General features: G+C 41.8%; 1 protein-coding gene across 4 annotated transcripts in view; it reads left to right on the top strand.

Moving 5' to 3' along the window:
* Tesk2 (testis associated actin remodelling kinase 2) overlaps positions 1-18,231 on the top strand; it is an 89,840-nt gene that overhangs the window by 62,867 nt on the left and 8,742 nt on the right. For 3 of the 4 annotated variants that reach the window (XM_027402576.2, XM_027402575.2, XM_027402578.2), the window contains exon 5: positions 14,938-15,084. The exons of the other annotated variant lie outside the window; for it this stretch is intronic. In XM_027402576.2, the coding sequence (XP_027258377.1) occupies positions 14,938-15,084 (147 nt within the window). The remainder of the gene's footprint in view (positions 1-14,937; positions 15,085-18,231) is intronic. 4 annotated transcript variants of the gene reach the window in all.

The following is an 18,231-nucleotide window of genomic DNA, read 5'->3' as shown; positions in this document are numbered from 1 at the left end:
GGCGTGTGCTACCACTGCTCAGATAACCTGTACATATATTGTAGTGTATGGTAGTGCTCTTATTTTTAGCAACTCCCTGTGACATTTGAGAAGCAAAAATTTGAAGCTGTTGGTCTCACTGACAAGTAACAGAAGAATTCATGTAGATTACTTTTATCTTCACAGGAGCTTTTCCCTGAGTTGCTTTTGGATCATTTATTCATTAGTATTTATTTAGTTCTTATAATGTATCCACTACTCTTCTAGGTACTGGGAATGCAATAATGAATAAATAAAAATCTTTCCTCTCATGGAATTTCTATTGTAATCAATAAGAAGTGGGCAGAAGAGCTATACTAAAGGAGAAAACAAATTGTATCCAGTGTCATCTGTGACTTCACCTAACAGACAAAAACTTAAGGAAGTTTAGAATCTAGTTGAACACAAGAGAGTATGAAAAAGCAGGAATAGTATGGGTGAATACCAAGAGAGAGGTGCAGCTGCGGTGAGGAGAACACTAGTGTATGGACAGCAGAGAAGAAATGCCTATAGATGATATAATCTTTTACACCTTTAAGAACTTTAGCTTAGCTGGTTTACAAGAGCAAGTTCCAGGACAGAACTCCAAAGCCACAGAGAAACTCTGTCTCAAGCCTCCCCGCCCCCCCCCCCAACAACAACAAAACTTAAGTTTTTACTCAGGATTGTTACACCTGTAGAGGTTTCTGAGTAAACAGCTGACAAGGTGTGGCCTGTATTTTAAGAACAAAGGGAGGAGGAGCAGTAGTATCTGCAATAGAGGCCTATGGTGTAGCTTGCCTAGTATTTGTAGGGGCCTAGGTTTGATCTCCAGCTCTGAAAAAAAAAAAATGGATTGGGGATATAGCTCAGTGGTAGAACTGAGAAATAGATGAGAGATGATGATACTTGGACCAGAGTGGTGGTAGTACAGCTGGTGATTCAGAATCCACTTTTTGCAAGTAGAAAATAAGTTTTACTAGCACCCTGTATGTGGGGTGTAAAGAAATCACAGATCACTCTGAAGTTTCTGTCTCAGATACCTGAAATTCATAGCTGTAGTGAATGGCAATGGGCAAGACAAGAGACGGAATCCCTTTGAGGGCTTGGGATGTAACTGAGCAGGTAGAGGACTTTCCAAGCATTCCTGAAGTCCTGGGTTCATGTGCCCAATTCTGAATAAGGTGGAACACATGTGTAATTAGCATCTAGGAGGTAGAGGTAGAAGAATCAGAAGTGCAAGGTTGCCCTTAGATACATAGTAAATTTAAGGCCAATCTGGAATACTTGAGATTCTCGAAAAACAAACAAGCAAACAACAAACTGCAAAAATTAGTGAACTGAGGCAATAGTTCAGTTGGTAAAAGTGCTTTCCATTTAGTCCTCAGCACACATGTCATAAGCCAGATATGGTAGTGGAAGTTTGTAATCCCAGTGCTGGGATGGTGGATTCAGGCAGATTTCCTCAGAGTTCACTGGACAGCCAGTCTCAGCTAATCTCCAGAAGCCCCAAGTCCCAGTGAAAGACCTTGCTGCAAAGAGCACGATTATATGGGGCTGAAGAGATGGTTCTGTGACTAAGAGTGCTTTCTGCCCTTCTAGAGGATCCAGATTCAGTTTGAGCACCCATACCAGGCTGTGCACAGCCACCAATAACTCCAGTTCCAGCAAGTATGACACCCTGTGACCTCTGTGGGCTCTTGTACATAGTATATATACTCACTGTGTACACACATTTACACAAATAAAAATAATAAATCTAAGGCTAGTTGTGGAAGCTACACAGAGAAAGCCTGTCTCAAATAAATGAATAAATAAATGTAAAAACAATACAAAACCCAAGATTGTGGCCATCTAGTTGGCTTAGTACCTGCTTTCAAGCCTAACCATCTGAGATTAATACCTAGGATTCATATGATGGAAAAAGATAACCAACTCCCACAGGTTTTCCACATGTGTTTGTGGTGAGTTGCTTGTACATGTGTGCACACACATACACACTAAAACTTAAGGGAAAAAAAAAAAAGGTTCCATGGGGGCTGGAGAGATGGATCAGCAGTTAAGAGCACTGGATGCTCTTCCAGGGTTCCTGAGTTCAGTTCCCAGCAACCACAAGGGAACTCACAGCCATCTATAATGGGATCAGATGCCCTCTTCTTGCCTGCAGGCAAACGTGCAGACAGAGTACTCATACATTTAAAAACAACAACAAAAATGTAAGTGCAGTTAATAAAAGGTTCACGCATGAATCCAGAGGAGTATACAGGGTTGTCGCTAGTCCACATCATGCTGGAGGGAGCAGTGCTGTTGAGCATGGTCCAAACAAGGTATGTTTCTGATAAAGTTGTTCTATATTTGGAGATAGAGAATCAGACTAGGTAAACCTGTCGTCAAGTTTGTCCAGATTTAATTCATGTCTTGATGTGATGTAGGTGTGTAGATCAAATGGTACCCTGGGTTTAGTCCTGGGTTTACCCTGACCTTGAACTCACAGAGATTTGTCTACATCTGCCTCCCAAGTGCAGGTGTGCATCACCACTGCCCAGCCATTTACTTATTTTGTTTGTGTGTGCACACGTATGTGCTAGTATCATAGCACATATGTGGAGGTCAGAGAACAACTTGTAGAAGTCACTTTTCTCCTTCCACTGTAAAGGTTCCAGGGATTGAACACAAAGTTCTCATCTTAAAGGAAATAAGTGTTGTTCTTTCGCTTCAAATGAGAGGATAAAGGTGGAGGCGGAGTCCCAGACAAACAGGCCAGGCCGACAGAGCTTGGGTGAGAAGTTTATTAGAAAAGGGAGGAGGGGGAAGGAAACAGAAAAGAGGTAAAGAGACACAGGGAAAACAGAAGAGAAGAGGGAGACAGGAACAGAAAGAGAGGAGAGTGGAGAGAGAGAAAAAACAGAAAGAAGAGTAAGGGCAGTAAGATAGCAGAAAGATCGTTAAGTGGGTAGGGTTCTGACTTTTAAAGGGGTCCTTTGCACCTGCTGCAGACTAGTACTCACGAACCCTGGGCTGACCAGAGTACTGCCTGATTGCATTCTGCCAGGTGACAGTGGCAGGCCAGCATAATGCCTGAATCCTTAAAATAAGAGAGAGCTTATTCTAGAGACATTTTGAGTGACTATGGCTCAAAAACACAGATTTATGTTATCTCAAATTCCATGTTCTAATGTGGAAGCATTTTCACAAAATTTTTATAGTTTTACAGAACAAAGACAGTCATAAATGAAGGCAAGTGTAAAATACATTGTTAGGTATATCAGAGAGGTAGGTACATCTGTTATAATTTTAAAAACAGCAGAAAGGAGTCATGCCATACAACAGTACTCACGTGGAGGGCTTCTTTATTGGGGAAAGGGAATAGGAAAGGAGGGGCAGAGAGAAAATAGACATCGAGACAGAGATGGGCGGAGCTTGTCTCTCTTTAAAAAATTATTTATATGTATTTTATATACATTGTGGTTTTCCTGATATGTGAAGATCCATTAGAACTGGAATTACAGACAGTTTGAGCTGCCATGTGGGTGCTGGGAATTGAACCCTGTTCCTCCCCTTGAAGCCATCAACCTGCAGTAGCTTCTCTTTCAGGGGTGTGGGCTCCAAAGTCCCTCCTCCATGTTAAAATATTAATTGGCTTGATCTGCAGTAACCCACAGTTTCTATGAATTCCTGTCATGTCCAAAGGACTGTTTTGCTCTAGGCCTTGTGGGTTTCTGGCTCTTAGAGTATTTCTACCCCCTTCACTGATGGTTCCCGAGTCTTGGGTGTGGTAGTGGTGTGACAGCCCATTTGTTTATTTCTAAATTGTTACTACATGTGTCCATGTTTATCTATGCCAAGTGTGTTAGAGTGCCTATGCTAGATCCCCAGAACACTCAGGCCTCCAGGGTCTCAGCCCAGGACCTCGGTCACCCCAATCAACCAGGCAGATTCGAAAGCTTGATGAAAACTGCAGGAGGCTTTATTGTTTAACGAGCTAACTCCATGTTAGCTCGGGTCTTTCACCCACCCGCCATGGCGGATGGCTAGCAAAGACAGCTCGAAGGGGCTGCATAGAGATCTTGTATGGCAGCGTAAGGGGAGTATCTAGGGGTACACACAGGCTCAGGATTGGTGTGCCTTCAGGCTTGGAGGGCTTGTTGATTGGCCAATTGGTTGTTATGGCCCATAGGCCCTCCCAGAGTGGTTGCTATGCTCTGCGCATCATTGCTGTGCACTTGTCCGTAAAGCACACCCAGAGCCATAAAGCATAACACCACCAGCTAACTTCTGATTGGTTCCTTGCCATGAGGCAAGCATCTGAGTTCCTAGTGACTAGGAAAAGGTCAGACAAGTATGTGTTCAGCTGTTATGGCTGCTGACAGGGGCAGGCATCTGACCTTAGTGACTAGGACAAAGTCAGACAAGCTATTATGGCTGCCGAAATGGGGTGCTGGTCCCTTCGTTCCCCCATGTTTTTTTTTTTTTTTTGAAATTTCAATCATGGAATTGCTGTCTCTCTAGCGCCCCCATCAGGGAGTGAGAGATATTGGCATCCCCATGCAGGGGAGTTCCTTCTGACTTAGCATTTTAACCAGGGAAAATGGGCGGTGTATTCTTTCCCATGCTACTTCCCACTGACTTTGGGACAAAGTTAGGGACCCCAAAAGGTTGAAATGCTAGTCAAAAGCAAAAAAAAAAAAAAAAAAAAAAAAAAGGAATTTAGGCAATGGGGAATCCACCAGGGGCTGTTGGCAGACTCTGTTGCAGAGACAGGGGGTGTCCACATCAGCTGGACTGGTTCACATCTATTGTAAGTCCAGGGCTCGAAGTCTACTTAGAACAGCCTGTAGTCAGCAACTGGATACTCAGATGACTGCCAGAAGTTGAAACCTGTTTAAGACATGTTTAAACTGGGAACAGATGTTAAAACTTATTTACTGAAGCCCACAGTGCAGAAAAAGCAGTTTAAACAACAGGAACATATTTATAACTTTGAGTCCTAGCAAAAACTACAGATTTGAGCTAGAAGCATGTACATTTTTCTTCTGTCCAGAGAGCCAGGTATGGATTGGACAGAGGTGCCTTTGACCTGATGAAAAGCCCTTTAAGTTTCTCCTTAGATGACAACCAAAATAAACCTAAAAACCTTGAGCTTGTACCTGAACAGTAGATAGTCATTATCAGCTAACATACTGACTATAGTCTATAGTGGATCTGACTGCCTGAGCGTTCCAGGGGGTCTAACACCTACAGAACCCAGAAGACGGCATTGGATCCGTGGAGTTTTGAGTTATAGGCAGTTGTGACTCACCTGACATTGGTGCTGGGAACCAAATGGGTCCTCTGGGAGACCTAAGAACTGAGCAATCTCTTCAGACCCTGCTTCCATTTATTTAAGTGCATTTCATATGTTTCATTCAATGGTTTATTGTTGAATTTATACAGGCAAGAAGGCTCATACCTGTAATTTTAGTTCTTGGGAACCTGAGGCTAAAGGATTGTAATTGTCCTGTTAGTAGCAAAGATATTCTAATGAGAGACCTCATGTCCCTCCCTGTGGCTTTAAGACTATTGAGACAATGGGCCCCTAGGAATTTCATGCTGTGAGAAGGAAATGGCAGAAACCAGGTGCTACTGCTTGAGGAACTTGTTTCCCAGGAGAATTTACACAGTTCTGATAACTTGTTAACCACTTGAAATAGAGACTGGAGCTGAGAGACATTGTGGATCAGTGATGGGTGCAACCAACCATGCCTTGACCAGGACTGTTTAGCTATGCTGATCTTATGCATTCATTTTAAACCTAAACATCGTATTAGACCAGAAGATGGATTTCAGGAGGTGGGAGTGAAGTGTAAGGTCATGGAATCTCTCTGCTCCTCTTCCCAGCATGGCTGCTTTCAAGAAGTCTCCTTTTGGGGCTGTTTTATTGGCCTATTGAGGACTGGTGGCAATCCTAGGTTGTTAGAGCGACTGGGGCCTAGGCACTGACCCTAACAACTTTGATAACAGGATCACCATAGTCAAGCCTAGGTATATAGCTCATTGTAAATGAGCCCCAGGGCTATAAAGCAAAACCCTGTTCCAAAAGAAAATTAAAAATAAAAAGTATTGTTCATTTTGCAGGATACCCGGCTTGGAAATTTTAAAAACACTTGGTCCCTACTACAATATTTTCACAGTGATTAACAGGAGTAGAAATATGTACAAGGCTATAGAAGTGACACTAAGTATTAAATGGAGTATCAGGAAACGTTTCCCAAAATAAAGGCCCCAGCTGGGCTTGGAAGGGTGAATAAAAATTGCATGGGGGAATAAAGGCATATGAGAAAGCAGACAAATGAAACACTCAAATATTCTGAGTATATTGCGGGTTAGTAAAAGCTGTTTTGTAGTCAACTAATGTTCTTCTTTCTTGACTCCTCTCAAGCAGGCTGTGATGAATCTCCTGGAGGGGAGGTTGTCAGCGGATGTGCAGATGTAAGCTCTCACATTGGCTGTGGATCCTCTAGCTGAGAACAGGAGGGTCCTATGGAGCATAAGCCTCCCACAGGGCGCTCCTGGGGCGCCTGTCCTGGATTTACCCAGGCCAGTAACAAAGCTTTCTTTTCTTCTTTAAAGCAAGCCAGCGGGATGGGATGTCTGCTAGCCTTTGTGCTTAGAGCAGACCAACGAGCATCCAGTGGCTAGCACAAAAGCATTTTCACTACAGTGAAAAGTAGGCCGGCACCCAGGCCTCTCTTTAGAAGGCCCATCCAAAGAGCAGGGGTCCAACAGGCCTGCACTTGGCTATTTGACATTGATATGGGTTTCTGATTTACTGATGACACAGTAAATTAGATAAGATCCTGAGATCTCTTCCCATTGCTGCTCCAAACATCTCAATTTGGAGATTTCTGAGTTGTCTTTGGCTTTTTTCCCTTGGTTCTACAGGTCTACTGTCAGTAGTAGTGGGGTGCAGGCTGGAGATGCAGCTTCACACTGTCTCCCATAGCATCCTGAGTTCTTTTTAGAGACGTCCACTCAGGATTCTTGGCTTCACTACAGAAAGTATTTCAGCAAAACTGGAGTTTATTAAAAGATTTATAGTCTTGGTCGTGGTGGCACACACCTTTAATCCCTCAACTCGGGAGGCAGAGGAAGGCAGATCTCTGTGAGTTCAAGGCCAGCCTGGTCTACAAAGTGAGTTCCAGAACAGTCAGGACTGTTACACAGAGAAACCCTGTCTTGAAAAACCAAACCAAAGCAACTGCAACAACAAAAAGATTTATAACATAGATGTTAAGCATAGGGGTAAATAGAATAGAGAGATGGGGGAAGAAAGGCTTAGAGACTCGAACTTCATTGTATTTACAATAGCCATGTATGTCATTTTGGTGGGCTCTGAAGTTATCCTCAAAGAGTAGCTAAGGGTAAATCTTAAGGTGCATTGGATAGTATTTTAGATAATGAGAAAATAGGGCTGGCTTGGGAATTTAGGATGCTTTTGATGAATCAACAACCCTCCATCCTAGGTTTTTGTTGTTGTTTTGGTTTGGTTTTTTTTGGGGGGGGGTTGAAACAAGGTTTCTCTGTGGCTTTGGAGGCTGTCCTGGAGCTAGCTCTTGTAGACCAGGCTGCGGCGAACTCAGATGTCCGCCTGACTCTGCCTCCTGAGTTCTGGGATTAAAGGTGTTCACCACCACCATCCTAGGCTTAAAAGCATCTTATTGTAAAGACAAACTAGGTTCGTTCCTATTTATGACCAAACTGTATTTCTCAGGGGTAAGACCACCTGTAACCTTAACTACAAATGGTTCTGTACTGCCTCGTCCAGGAAACCATGTCTTTGCTCTAAAAAGTTATTTATTTATTTTTGGTTTTCTGAGGCAGGGTTTCTCTTTGTAACTGTTCTGGTTGTCCTGGTTTCCTGGAACACACTTTGTAGCCCAGGCTGGCCTCAAACTCATTGAGATTCACCTTCCTCTACCTCTGTCTCTGCCTCTGCCTCCCAAGTGCTGGGATTAAAGGTATGCACCACCACCGCCTAACTTGGGTGTCTTTCATATTCTCAACTCTACCTATGGGATATCATGAAATGGAACTAAACCCTCAATAATAAGTGAGTGTTAGACAGATATGGGGCAAGAAAGTACATTTCATGTGAAGAGTGGGTAAATGTGCAGGTTAATTGGTTAATAAGCAAGAGTGAAAGGCTTTGTAAATTATACTTGGAATTGTGAGTTGAGTGGTTGTTTGTTTGTTTGTTTGAGACAAGGTCTCAAATAGCCTCGAGCCTGGTGTGTAGCCAAGGCTGGTCTTGCATTCCAGATCTTCCTGCCTCTGTCTCCCAAGAGCTGTTTTTAAATGTGTATGGGTGTACCATGTCCTTTCTCGGTGCCTGCAAAGGTCAGATGAGGATGTCAGTTACCTTAGACCTGGAGTTATGGCCAGTTTTGAGCTGCTATCCTGGGATTTGATCCTGGGTCCTCGGGAAGAACAATCAGTGTTCCTAACTGCTGGGATTTTGAGTTTTAGTCCAAAAGTAATAGAAGATACTGAATAATTTAATGTGGGAATGGCCTTAGATTGGCATTTCAGGCATGTGCTATAGTTCCAGTGCTTGGGAGGCAGAGGTGTAAAGATTACATGTTCAAGGTTAGCCTGGGCTACCGTCTCTAATAGATGTGATCTGGACTGAACTGTGAACTAAAGGAAGAGACTAGCTTCCTGTCTTAAGTGTTTCCACTTAAAAGATTTTTAGCATTTATATGGGTAAATGGATAGAATGTGTGGACTTTCTCAGCACAGTCCTGCTACTTGAGAGTGCAGAAATGACATCTGCCACATAGTTGGCAGCATTTATCTCCCTTAAGTGAGTGCTTCAGGTTCTGGCCAGATGAGTATCTGTTTAAGAGTCTGAAAGAGGGCCAGACAGTGGTGGTGTATGCCTTCTTGTGGCTTTCATGCGCATCTGCACTCATTTTCACAAAAACAGATGTAAATGCATACACATAACTTAAAAAAAAGACCCTCCCCCCAAAAAAAGTCAGATTATTTCTAGAGACTTTTGAGATATGGTCTCACTAGAACTCACAGAGACTTCCTGCCTCTGCCTCCTCAGTGCTAGGATTAAAGGTTTACTTCACCCTGACCTTTTGTTTCATTCTTTTGAGAAAGGGTATTGCTATAATGCCAAGGATGGTTTTGAATTCATAGGCTCAAATGATCCTCCAGCCTCAGCCTCTAGAGTGGTGAGGGATAGTTAAACAGACAGGTTTTTTGTTTTGTTTTGTTTTTGAGACAGGGTTTCACTATGTAGCTTTTGGCTGGCCTGGAACTTGTATACCAGGCTGGCTTTGAATTTACAGGATTCCACCCTTATTATTCAAGCACCACTAAAGACAATTCCCTTAATAGTATCACATTGGGCATTCGCTTCTTGTTTGTTTATGTATTTCTTTTACAGACTATATGTTTTTATAGACTTTGTAACTCTGGCTGTTTTGAAACTTACTACGTAGACCTGGCTGGCCTTGGATTCCCAGAAATCTGCTTGCCTCTGCCTCGAAAGTGCTAGGATTACCAGCAAATGTAATCATGCCCAGAAAAATTAATCCTCTTAAGCGACAAGCTGATTATCCACTTAAATGTGTGTGTGGTGATTTTCAATTTTTTTGTTACTATTGTGCTATATGTATAATGTATTTTTTGGGGTGGGGGCACATTTGTTATTGTGTTTCAGTCAGAAAATAACTGTGTAGTCTGTTCTTTCCTTCTACATATGTGGGTTCCAGGGATTGAACTCAGGTTGTCAGATTCAGATTGAAATCATGTCACTGCTGAGCCATCTTGATTGCTCACTGGTGAAGTTTTAAGAGTGTTCATATATGTTTTTCTTACACTTTAATAATAAAGGTTTATTTACATTATATTTCTTAGTTAACATGTACCATATAACATATAACACATACCTTTGGGAAAGGTATTTATAGTGAAGTCAAATATTAAGCACAAATTAAATGAAAGTCTTGGCATGGTAGTACATGCCTGTAATCATTCCTGGGTTAGAAGCAGGAAAAATCAGGAGTTCAAGGGTAGCCTTGCTACATAGTAGTTTATAGCCAGCCTGGGCTACATGAGACATCATCTCAAAAAAAGAAAAGAAAAGAAAAGAAAGAGCTGGGCGTTGGTGGCCCATGCCTTTAATCCCAGCACTCGGGAGGCAGAGGCAGGCAGATCTCTGTGAGTTTGAGGCCAGCCTGGTCTCCAGAGCCAGTGCCAGGATAGGCTCCAAAGCTACACAGAGAAACCCTGTCTCGAAAAACCAAAAAAAAAAAAAAAAAAAAAAAAGAAGAAGAAGAAGAAGAAGAAAGAAGAAGGAGGAGGAGGAGGAGGAGGAAACTGGAGAGTCTTAGACCCCTGCATGCAGAATTCTAGGTGTTTTTGTTTTTTTTTTAATTCCTGTATATATTGACTCAGAAATTACAGTGTGTCTCTTTGTGAATATGGAGACAGTTAACATTTGCCAACATGTATGTATCTACTTTCTTTTGCTTAATAAAAAGATTAAATGAAAGATGCTTTTATAATATTTTATTAGACTATGAGAAGAAGGCATTTTGGGTATAAATAAAATTGGCATATGTATTATGTAACAGGTACTAAAGTACCTATAACTCCCACTTGAGAGGTAAGGCAGGAAAGTCCAATATTTCAAAATTGGCCAGGCGGTAGTGGCACATGCCTTTAATCCCAGCATTCAGGAGGCAGAGATAGTTCTCGAAAAACACAATAACAAAAATTCATCCTTAGCTACCTGGCAAGTTTGAGGCCAGCCCAAGACTATAGACACCCTGCCTCAAAAAAAATTGAAATTGAAATGTTAAAACTTCTATAAGGTATTTAAATATGTTGTCAGTGTTGTCTTGTTCTGTAGGACAACCCAAGGGGATAGGCTGTAAAAACAAAACAAAACAAAACAAAAACACAAAAACTGAACACACAGAATCTGTGATTCCTATCCAGCAGAGCTGAGCATGCTAATGCAGTTGTTCCTGCAGAGGGATTTGTTCTGTTCAGAGGTTGCACAGCTGAGTCTGCAGTGGGAGTTGCCTATGGGGAAGTGAATGTTCTCACTAATGGGGCACACAGTGTTTAGCAATCTAGAAATCTTCCTTGTTGGCAGATCTCAAACTTCCTTTCTTCATACATGCATGCATGGCTCTTGAGACATGGAGAAGTTGTGGTTTTTGAGGGCCCCAAGGCTTATCAACCCCACCAATATATTCTCTAGCATCAGGCAAGACAAATGGATTGTTGGTTTCCCTCTCTGGACCTGGTTTCTTTTCCATCCTACCTAGGAAAGCCAAAGTCTGTTAGTCACTACGAATCCTCTTTTCTTTGCTCTCCATCTTCTAGCTAGCTCTATGGATTTAGCTCTACTCTCCATTCCTCCCTTTCTTTTTAAACTGGATCCTTCTGTGTAGCTTAGGTTAACTTTGAACTCACTATGTAGTCCAGGCTGGCCTTGAACCTTGCCTTAGCCCCCATGTATCACAAGTATAGATGTGAGCCACCACACCCTTGCTTTCTTGGGCTTTGATAAATATTTGTAAATACATGTGTGTTTCTCTGAACCAAAACCAAGAGTCCTAGCATCACCATACCTTCAGAAAATGCAGTCTTAGATTCTTCGGCTTGACATTCAGCCATGTAAGCAGAGTGGTTCCCGAAGACAAGCCTTCCATGTCTTGCTGCCACCATCTCAAAGAAGCAAACTCTGTGTCTTTAGATGTTTTGACTCTCAAAACTAAGGAAGTTTGCCTACGTGGTCACATGTTGGCCACATTGCTCCCTATAGTTTGGAGTTTACAAGTTCAATTTCTTTCAGCAATGGACTCCTCTGTTGTGAACTTGGGCAGATTCCTCTAGAGTGAGAAGTCATTGTGCCAATGCTTCCATTATACACTGTTGTAAAATATTCAAAGTAGATTACGAAGTGTAGTTAAGCAAGCGGACAGGCTTTCCTTTCAAGAGTTAGGAGGTGTATTTTAGCTATTCTCTCTGCATTACCAAACCCGCTCTGCTTCATACAGGGATCTGATGTGCTGCGTGGTGCTGCCCCCAACTGGTTTCTTCTGATGCTTCTATTCTATTACCATGTTCTTTTCTGAGCACATCCATTTATTTTATTATATTCTCATTAAAACAACATCAAACAAAAAGATTGTAAGTTAGGCAGATCAGGCATGCCTACTTGAAAGATGGGAAAACTGAAGGACAGTCTTGCCTTATTGATTTTTTTTATATTAAATGGTTCATAGAAGGAATAATTGACTAGAATTCAACTCAAATCTCTTGCTCATTATACCAGTAGGTCCTCTAATCCTTTGTAAGTTCAGTGTCATATTCTAAAGAAAATACCAAGATACTCTTTTTACTTGTAGAATTTGTGTCTTTTCCTCCCTCGAAGGAATCTTGAGAGGATTGAGTAAATTCACTTTTGAGTTCCTGTTCTGCATGGAGCTATCTCAGTCTATTTCCTTGTACAATGAATGTAGTTGTAAAAATACACTCTGGAGCTAGACTGTATTGTCTGCCTGATTCTGCCCTTAATAATTGAATAACCTTGCTTAATCTTTAAATGTCTTTTGTAATATGAGAGTAATGCAGATAGATCTATGTACATGTTCCAAAAGTAGAAAAACTCTGAAATCAGAAACACCTTTGGTCCTAAACATTTTAGACAAGGGAGGGGTACTTAGCCCAAAGTACACTTACTTTGTAGGCTGTTGTATAGATTAAATGAGATAATGTGCATTCAATTTTTAGAAGTGTTTGGTGTAGTACAAGCATTATATAAATATTCACTAAAATACTGTTATTGATACACACACACACACACAAACACACTTTTTTGCTCTGTTTTTTTTTTTTTTTCTCCTTAGTCAGGGTATTACTATATAGCACTGTCTGGCCTGAAACTCAGAGATCTGCCTCAAAGTGTCAGATTAAAAGCATATACTACCACAGCACTCAGTTATTTCTTCAGTCTTAAAAGAACAACAATCAGGCCAGGCATGGTGGCACACACCTTTAATCCGAGCACTCAGGAGGCAGAGGATTTATGTGAGTTTGACCTGCCTTGAAAAGAAAACAACAAAATTAGCACAGGGGACTTGGAGGTCAGAAGTTAAGACCACCTGTTCTTGCAGAGAGCCCAGGTTCATTTCCTACTTGCTTCTCACCTGTGGCTGAAAACCATCTATAACTCCAGTTCCAGGAGCTCCAACATCATCTTCTGATCTCTGAGGGTACCAGGCACACAGATGGTACACATATATACATACAGGCAAAACATCCATACACATGAATCTTTTTTTTTTTCAATTAAAAAAATAATCATGCCAGTCGGTGGTGGTGCACGCCTTTAGTCCCAGCACTTGATCTCTGTGAGTTCAAGACCAGCCTGATCTACAGAGCAACTTCCAGGACAGGCTCCAAAGTTACACAGGGAAACCCTGTCTTGAAAAACCGAAAAACAGCCGGGCGTTGGTGGCGCATACCTTTAATCCCAGCACTCCGGAGGCAGAGGCAGAGGCAGGCAGATCTCTGTAAGTTCGAGGCCAGCCCACTCTCCAGAGTGAGTGCCAGGATAGGCTCCAAAGCTACACAGAGAAACTCTTGTCTCGAACCCCCCCCCAAAAAAAAGAAAAAGAAAAACCAAAAAACAAACAAAACAACAACAAAAGAATCTTGCTTGTGATAGTATATACTTTTAATTCTAGCACCCAGGAAGCAGAGGCAGGTGGATCTCTCTATGAGTGCAAAGACAGCCTGGTCTACAAACTGAGTTCCAGGACAGCTAAGATTATATAGTCTCAAACAAAAAAACTAAAAAAAAAAATTTAAAGATGCAGGCATGGTGGTATATGCCTTTAATCCCAGCACTTGGGAGATAGAGGCTAGGAGGATGAGTTCCAAGTCACCCCTGGCTACACAGTGACTTTGAGGTCAGCCTGTGCTACATGAAACACACTACTGCAGCAGGTCTTTCTTTGGACTGCCAACTTCCAAATAATGACACTTGAGACTTTTTATTGATTATGAAATATTGGCCTTAACTTAGGCTTATTCTTGTTCCCAGCTAGCTCTTATTAAGGCTTTTATCTCATCGGTCAAATTTTAATTATTTTCATTATTAACCTGTGTTCTGCCATGTGGCTCATTACTTTTCCTCAGTACAGTGTGTCTGACTTACTACACTTTCTTGCTGTCAAATCCCCTAGCCCTCAGATTCTTTCCCAGGTTCTAACTCTGCCTGGAAGTCCCACCTATCCTCGACTGTCTAGCTATTGGCTGTTCAGCTCTTTATTAAACCAATCAGAAGATGACTCAGGCAGGTGAGGCAGGACAGACATGTCTTCACTTAGTGCACAAGAAGATTATCCCCACACACTACCCCAAGACAAAATAAATGGCTGAAGTGATGGCTCAGTGTTTAGGAGCACTTGCTGTTCTTGTAGAGCCAGTAACTCCAGTTCCAGAGGATCTGACACCCTCTTGGCCTCTGTGAGCACCAGGCATGCATGTACTATACATAGATGCATTCAAGCATTCATACACATAAAAGTAAATCTTTATATCTGATCTTAGCAAGAAAAGCAGAAAACTAGCTGGGTGTTGGTGGCGCACACCTTTAATCCCAGCAATTGGGAGGCAGAGGCAGGCGGATCTCTGAGTTTGAGGCCAGCCTGGTCTACATATTGAGTTCCAGGACAGCCAAGGTTACACAGAGAAACCGTATCTCAAAAATCAAAAACAAAACAAAGCAAAAAATGCAGAAAAACAACAAAGTAAATTCTTAAAAAATAAAAGAACAAATGTAGTTTCAAAGCGTTTGCTTATGCTTTTACCACCAGCTTAAACATTTCTGATAAATAATAGCTGGGCTTTCCTTCTGTGTTGCAGTATATCAACTCTGGGAACCTGGAACAGCTGCTAGACAGTACCCTGTATTTACCCTGGACTGTGAGAGTGAAACTGGCCTATGATATAGCAGTGGGCCTCAGCTACCTTCACTTCAAAGGCATTTTCCATCGGGACCTCACATCAAAGGTATAAAGACTTTCATTTCATAACTCTTGAGAAACAGAGGGTTCAAAAAAATTATTAAAGAACCTAGGAATACGGGGATCTCTATTCTAGATTTAACTTTTAATCAAATCATAATCCAGTATTAGATAGTTAATCCTTAGAAAGTTTCTATCTGGGCTAAGGATATAGCTTAGTTGGTAGGGTGCTTGCTTAGCATGCACAAAGATTTGATCCCCAGCACTGGATAGAAGCAGGAGGATCAGAAGTTCAAGATCATTCTCAACTACATAGAGCTCAAGGCCAGGCTAGAGATCCTAAAAATCAAAAACCAAACCAGTCTCTGTCTGCTCAGAGCAGGCAATTTTGATCATGGAGCCAGGTGATACTCACATCTTGAGAGCCTTTATATTTACTTTAGTCTCCTGAGTGTTCGCTGCAGAAGCACATGGGGAGCTTCAGGAGAGTGGGGGAGCTCTGTCAGTTTTCTCTTCCATGGACTCCAGGAAGCAGCTCTTTTTTTTTATTTTTCCCATTCATTTATTTAGCTCATAAAGTCATGCACAATTATGATACAGAATACAGTATGTTCACAATGGCATGGCTAAATTAAACCAATTAACATGTTATATCACACACATTCATCATTTTTGTTTCGAGAACACTTAAAGTATACTATCTCACAAATTTTAAAATATAGCATATTGTTAGCAACTATATTTATCATGCTCTCAGTAGACCTCAAGACTTCAGAGTCCATACCTCTTGTCCAAATGCAGTTTTATATCCTTAAACCAATTATGCAGCTCTTGTAATAGCAGAGTTGGGTGATAGTGAGTCAAGAGAATGCACGTTTGGAGTGCTCGGTGGGCCACCGTGTGCTGACCCATTTCTATTGTGTGATTGAGTTTCTGCCATCCTGCCAGTTCGTCTTTGATGTTGGCTGGTCTCTGTAGTATTGTTTTGTTGTCCAGATTGCTGTGTGACCAGGCTAGAAAAGACTTTCTTTCAGAGAAAGTTGGCTTTGTTACAAAGCAGGAACTTGAAGGCTGAATGTCCCAGGATACTTCCGTGACAAGGCTTTTTTTCTTTCTTTCTTTCTTTCTTTCTTTCTTTCTTTCTTTCTTTCTTTCTTTCTTTCTTTTTGAGACAGGGCTTCTCTGTGTATACCTGGCTGTCCTGGAACTTGATTTGTAAATCAGGTGGGCCTCGAACTCAACAGAAATCCACCTGCTTCTGCCTCCCAAGTACTGGGATTAAAGGTGTGTGCCACCACCTCCGGGCTCCATGACAAGGCCTTTAAATATTATTTGAGTTAATGGAGGACTGTAAGGCTATCTAGGGTACTTAATAGGACATCTGCCCAAGAGCCAAATTAAAGTCTTCTAAGCTTTGTTCAAAGGTTTAATTTGAAGGTTTATTTTCATTTTATATTTATGAATATTTGCTTACATGAATGTGTATCCACCATTTGAATGCCTAGGATACAGAGGCCAGAAGAGGTTATCAGATCCCCTGGAACTGGATTCTTGTCTGTTGTAAGCTGGCATGTGGCTGCTGGGAAACAAACCTGTGTCCTCTGCAAGAGCAGCCAGTGCTCTTCTTCTGAGCTGTCTCTCTAGCTCCAGAGTATAGCAATGTCATAACACATCCAAGAATAGTAGTCACTTTATTCCCTTCCCCACATACACATTGCACACACACATACATGCATATAGCCAAAATCAGATCTTTGGCTTTCTACTAAAAGAATTGTTTCTTCTAAAGTAGAAGAAATTTGCAACAAGTTATCCTCCATACTTAGATGAATGTGTCCTATGCCGGATTCATGGATGGAAAAATTATAGAAAAGGGGAATTTCAGGGCCGGGCGGTGGTGGCACATGCCTTTAATCCCAGCACTCAGGAGGCAGAGGCAGGTGGATCTCTGTGAATTCGAGGCCAGCCTGCTCTACAAGAGCTAGTTCCAGGATAGCCCCCAAAGCCACAAAGAAAGCCTGTCTTAAAAAAAAAAACAAAAAAAGAAAGAAAGAAAAGGGGAATTTCTAACCTATAGTTACACATGGCTTCATTGAGAAATAACTAAAGGAGCCATATCATAGTGGTGCAAACTTTTAATTCCAGCACTTGGGAGGCAGAGACAGGCAGATCTCTCAATTGAAGGCCAGCCTGGTCTACAGAGTTTCAGGACAGCCAGGGCTACACAGAGAAACCCTTCTTGGGGGGAGGGGGGAGGAAAAGAAGAAGGAGGGAGAGGAAGAGGGAGAGAGGGAGAGGAAGGAGAGAAGGAAGAAAGAGAAAAATAACTAAAGAACAGTTCAGTATTTTATAATTGAATATTCAGCGTGAGATCACTCTAGGCCAAGATGGTAAAGCTTCCTGGAAGAAAACGCCCTGCTCCTCAGCAGTGTAGCGTATTCTGAAAATATTTTGTCATGTTAGTACTCTTTTTGAGCTTGTTGTTGTAAAAATGAAGGAGCTATCTGGGCACAGATCGAAAAGTTTATAATTCCAGTGCTTGGATAGTGAGGCATGGTGATCACATTTTGACGCTAGCTCAGGCTATCTAGTGAGACTTTCAAAAAACCAAATCAAACAAACAAAAAAAAAGACCAAGATGACCAAACGAAAATATACCATATATGAGAGTAGGTATTCTCTTTACCAATGGGCTTAAAACAAAATGTAGGGAGGGCTGGAGAGATGGCTCAGCCTTTGTGATTGCTGGCTGCTCTTCCAGAGGACCCAGGTCCCATTCCCAACCACAGCATGGTGGCTCACAACTTTCTGTAAGCCAGTGCCCTCTGGAGACATTGTATGCACATGGTGCTCAAACATACTTGCAGGCATAACACACACACACACACACACACACACACACACACACACACACACACACACACAAAACAAAGCAAAAAACACCCTAGGAACTTATAACAATTCCTTTTATAAGGAACCCTGGCTGGCTCTAAAAGAGCAATCCTTATGTCAATGCCTCCTGGGCACTGGGATTACAGATATGTACTACCACATCCAGCAACTCCTTGTTTCTAGGCTATATATCCCTCCTTGGGTCTGGACTTTTGAGGATTCTTGGAAATGGTGAAGCTAAATGACTTCTTAAGGTCTAATGATGGTATAGGGAATTCTCTAGAACAGTAGATTCAGCTGG

This window comes from Cricetulus griseus, chromosome 2 (genome assembly GCF_003668045.3).
Source record: "Cricetulus griseus strain 17A/GY chromosome 2, alternate assembly CriGri-PICRH-1.0, whole genome shotgun sequence".
In the NCBI taxonomy this organism is placed as follows: domain Eukaryota; kingdom Metazoa; phylum Chordata; class Mammalia; order Rodentia; family Cricetidae; genus Cricetulus; species Cricetulus griseus.
The sequence above is the reverse complement of the archived record's forward strand: the minus strand, read 5'-3'. Positions and strand labels throughout refer to the sequence as shown.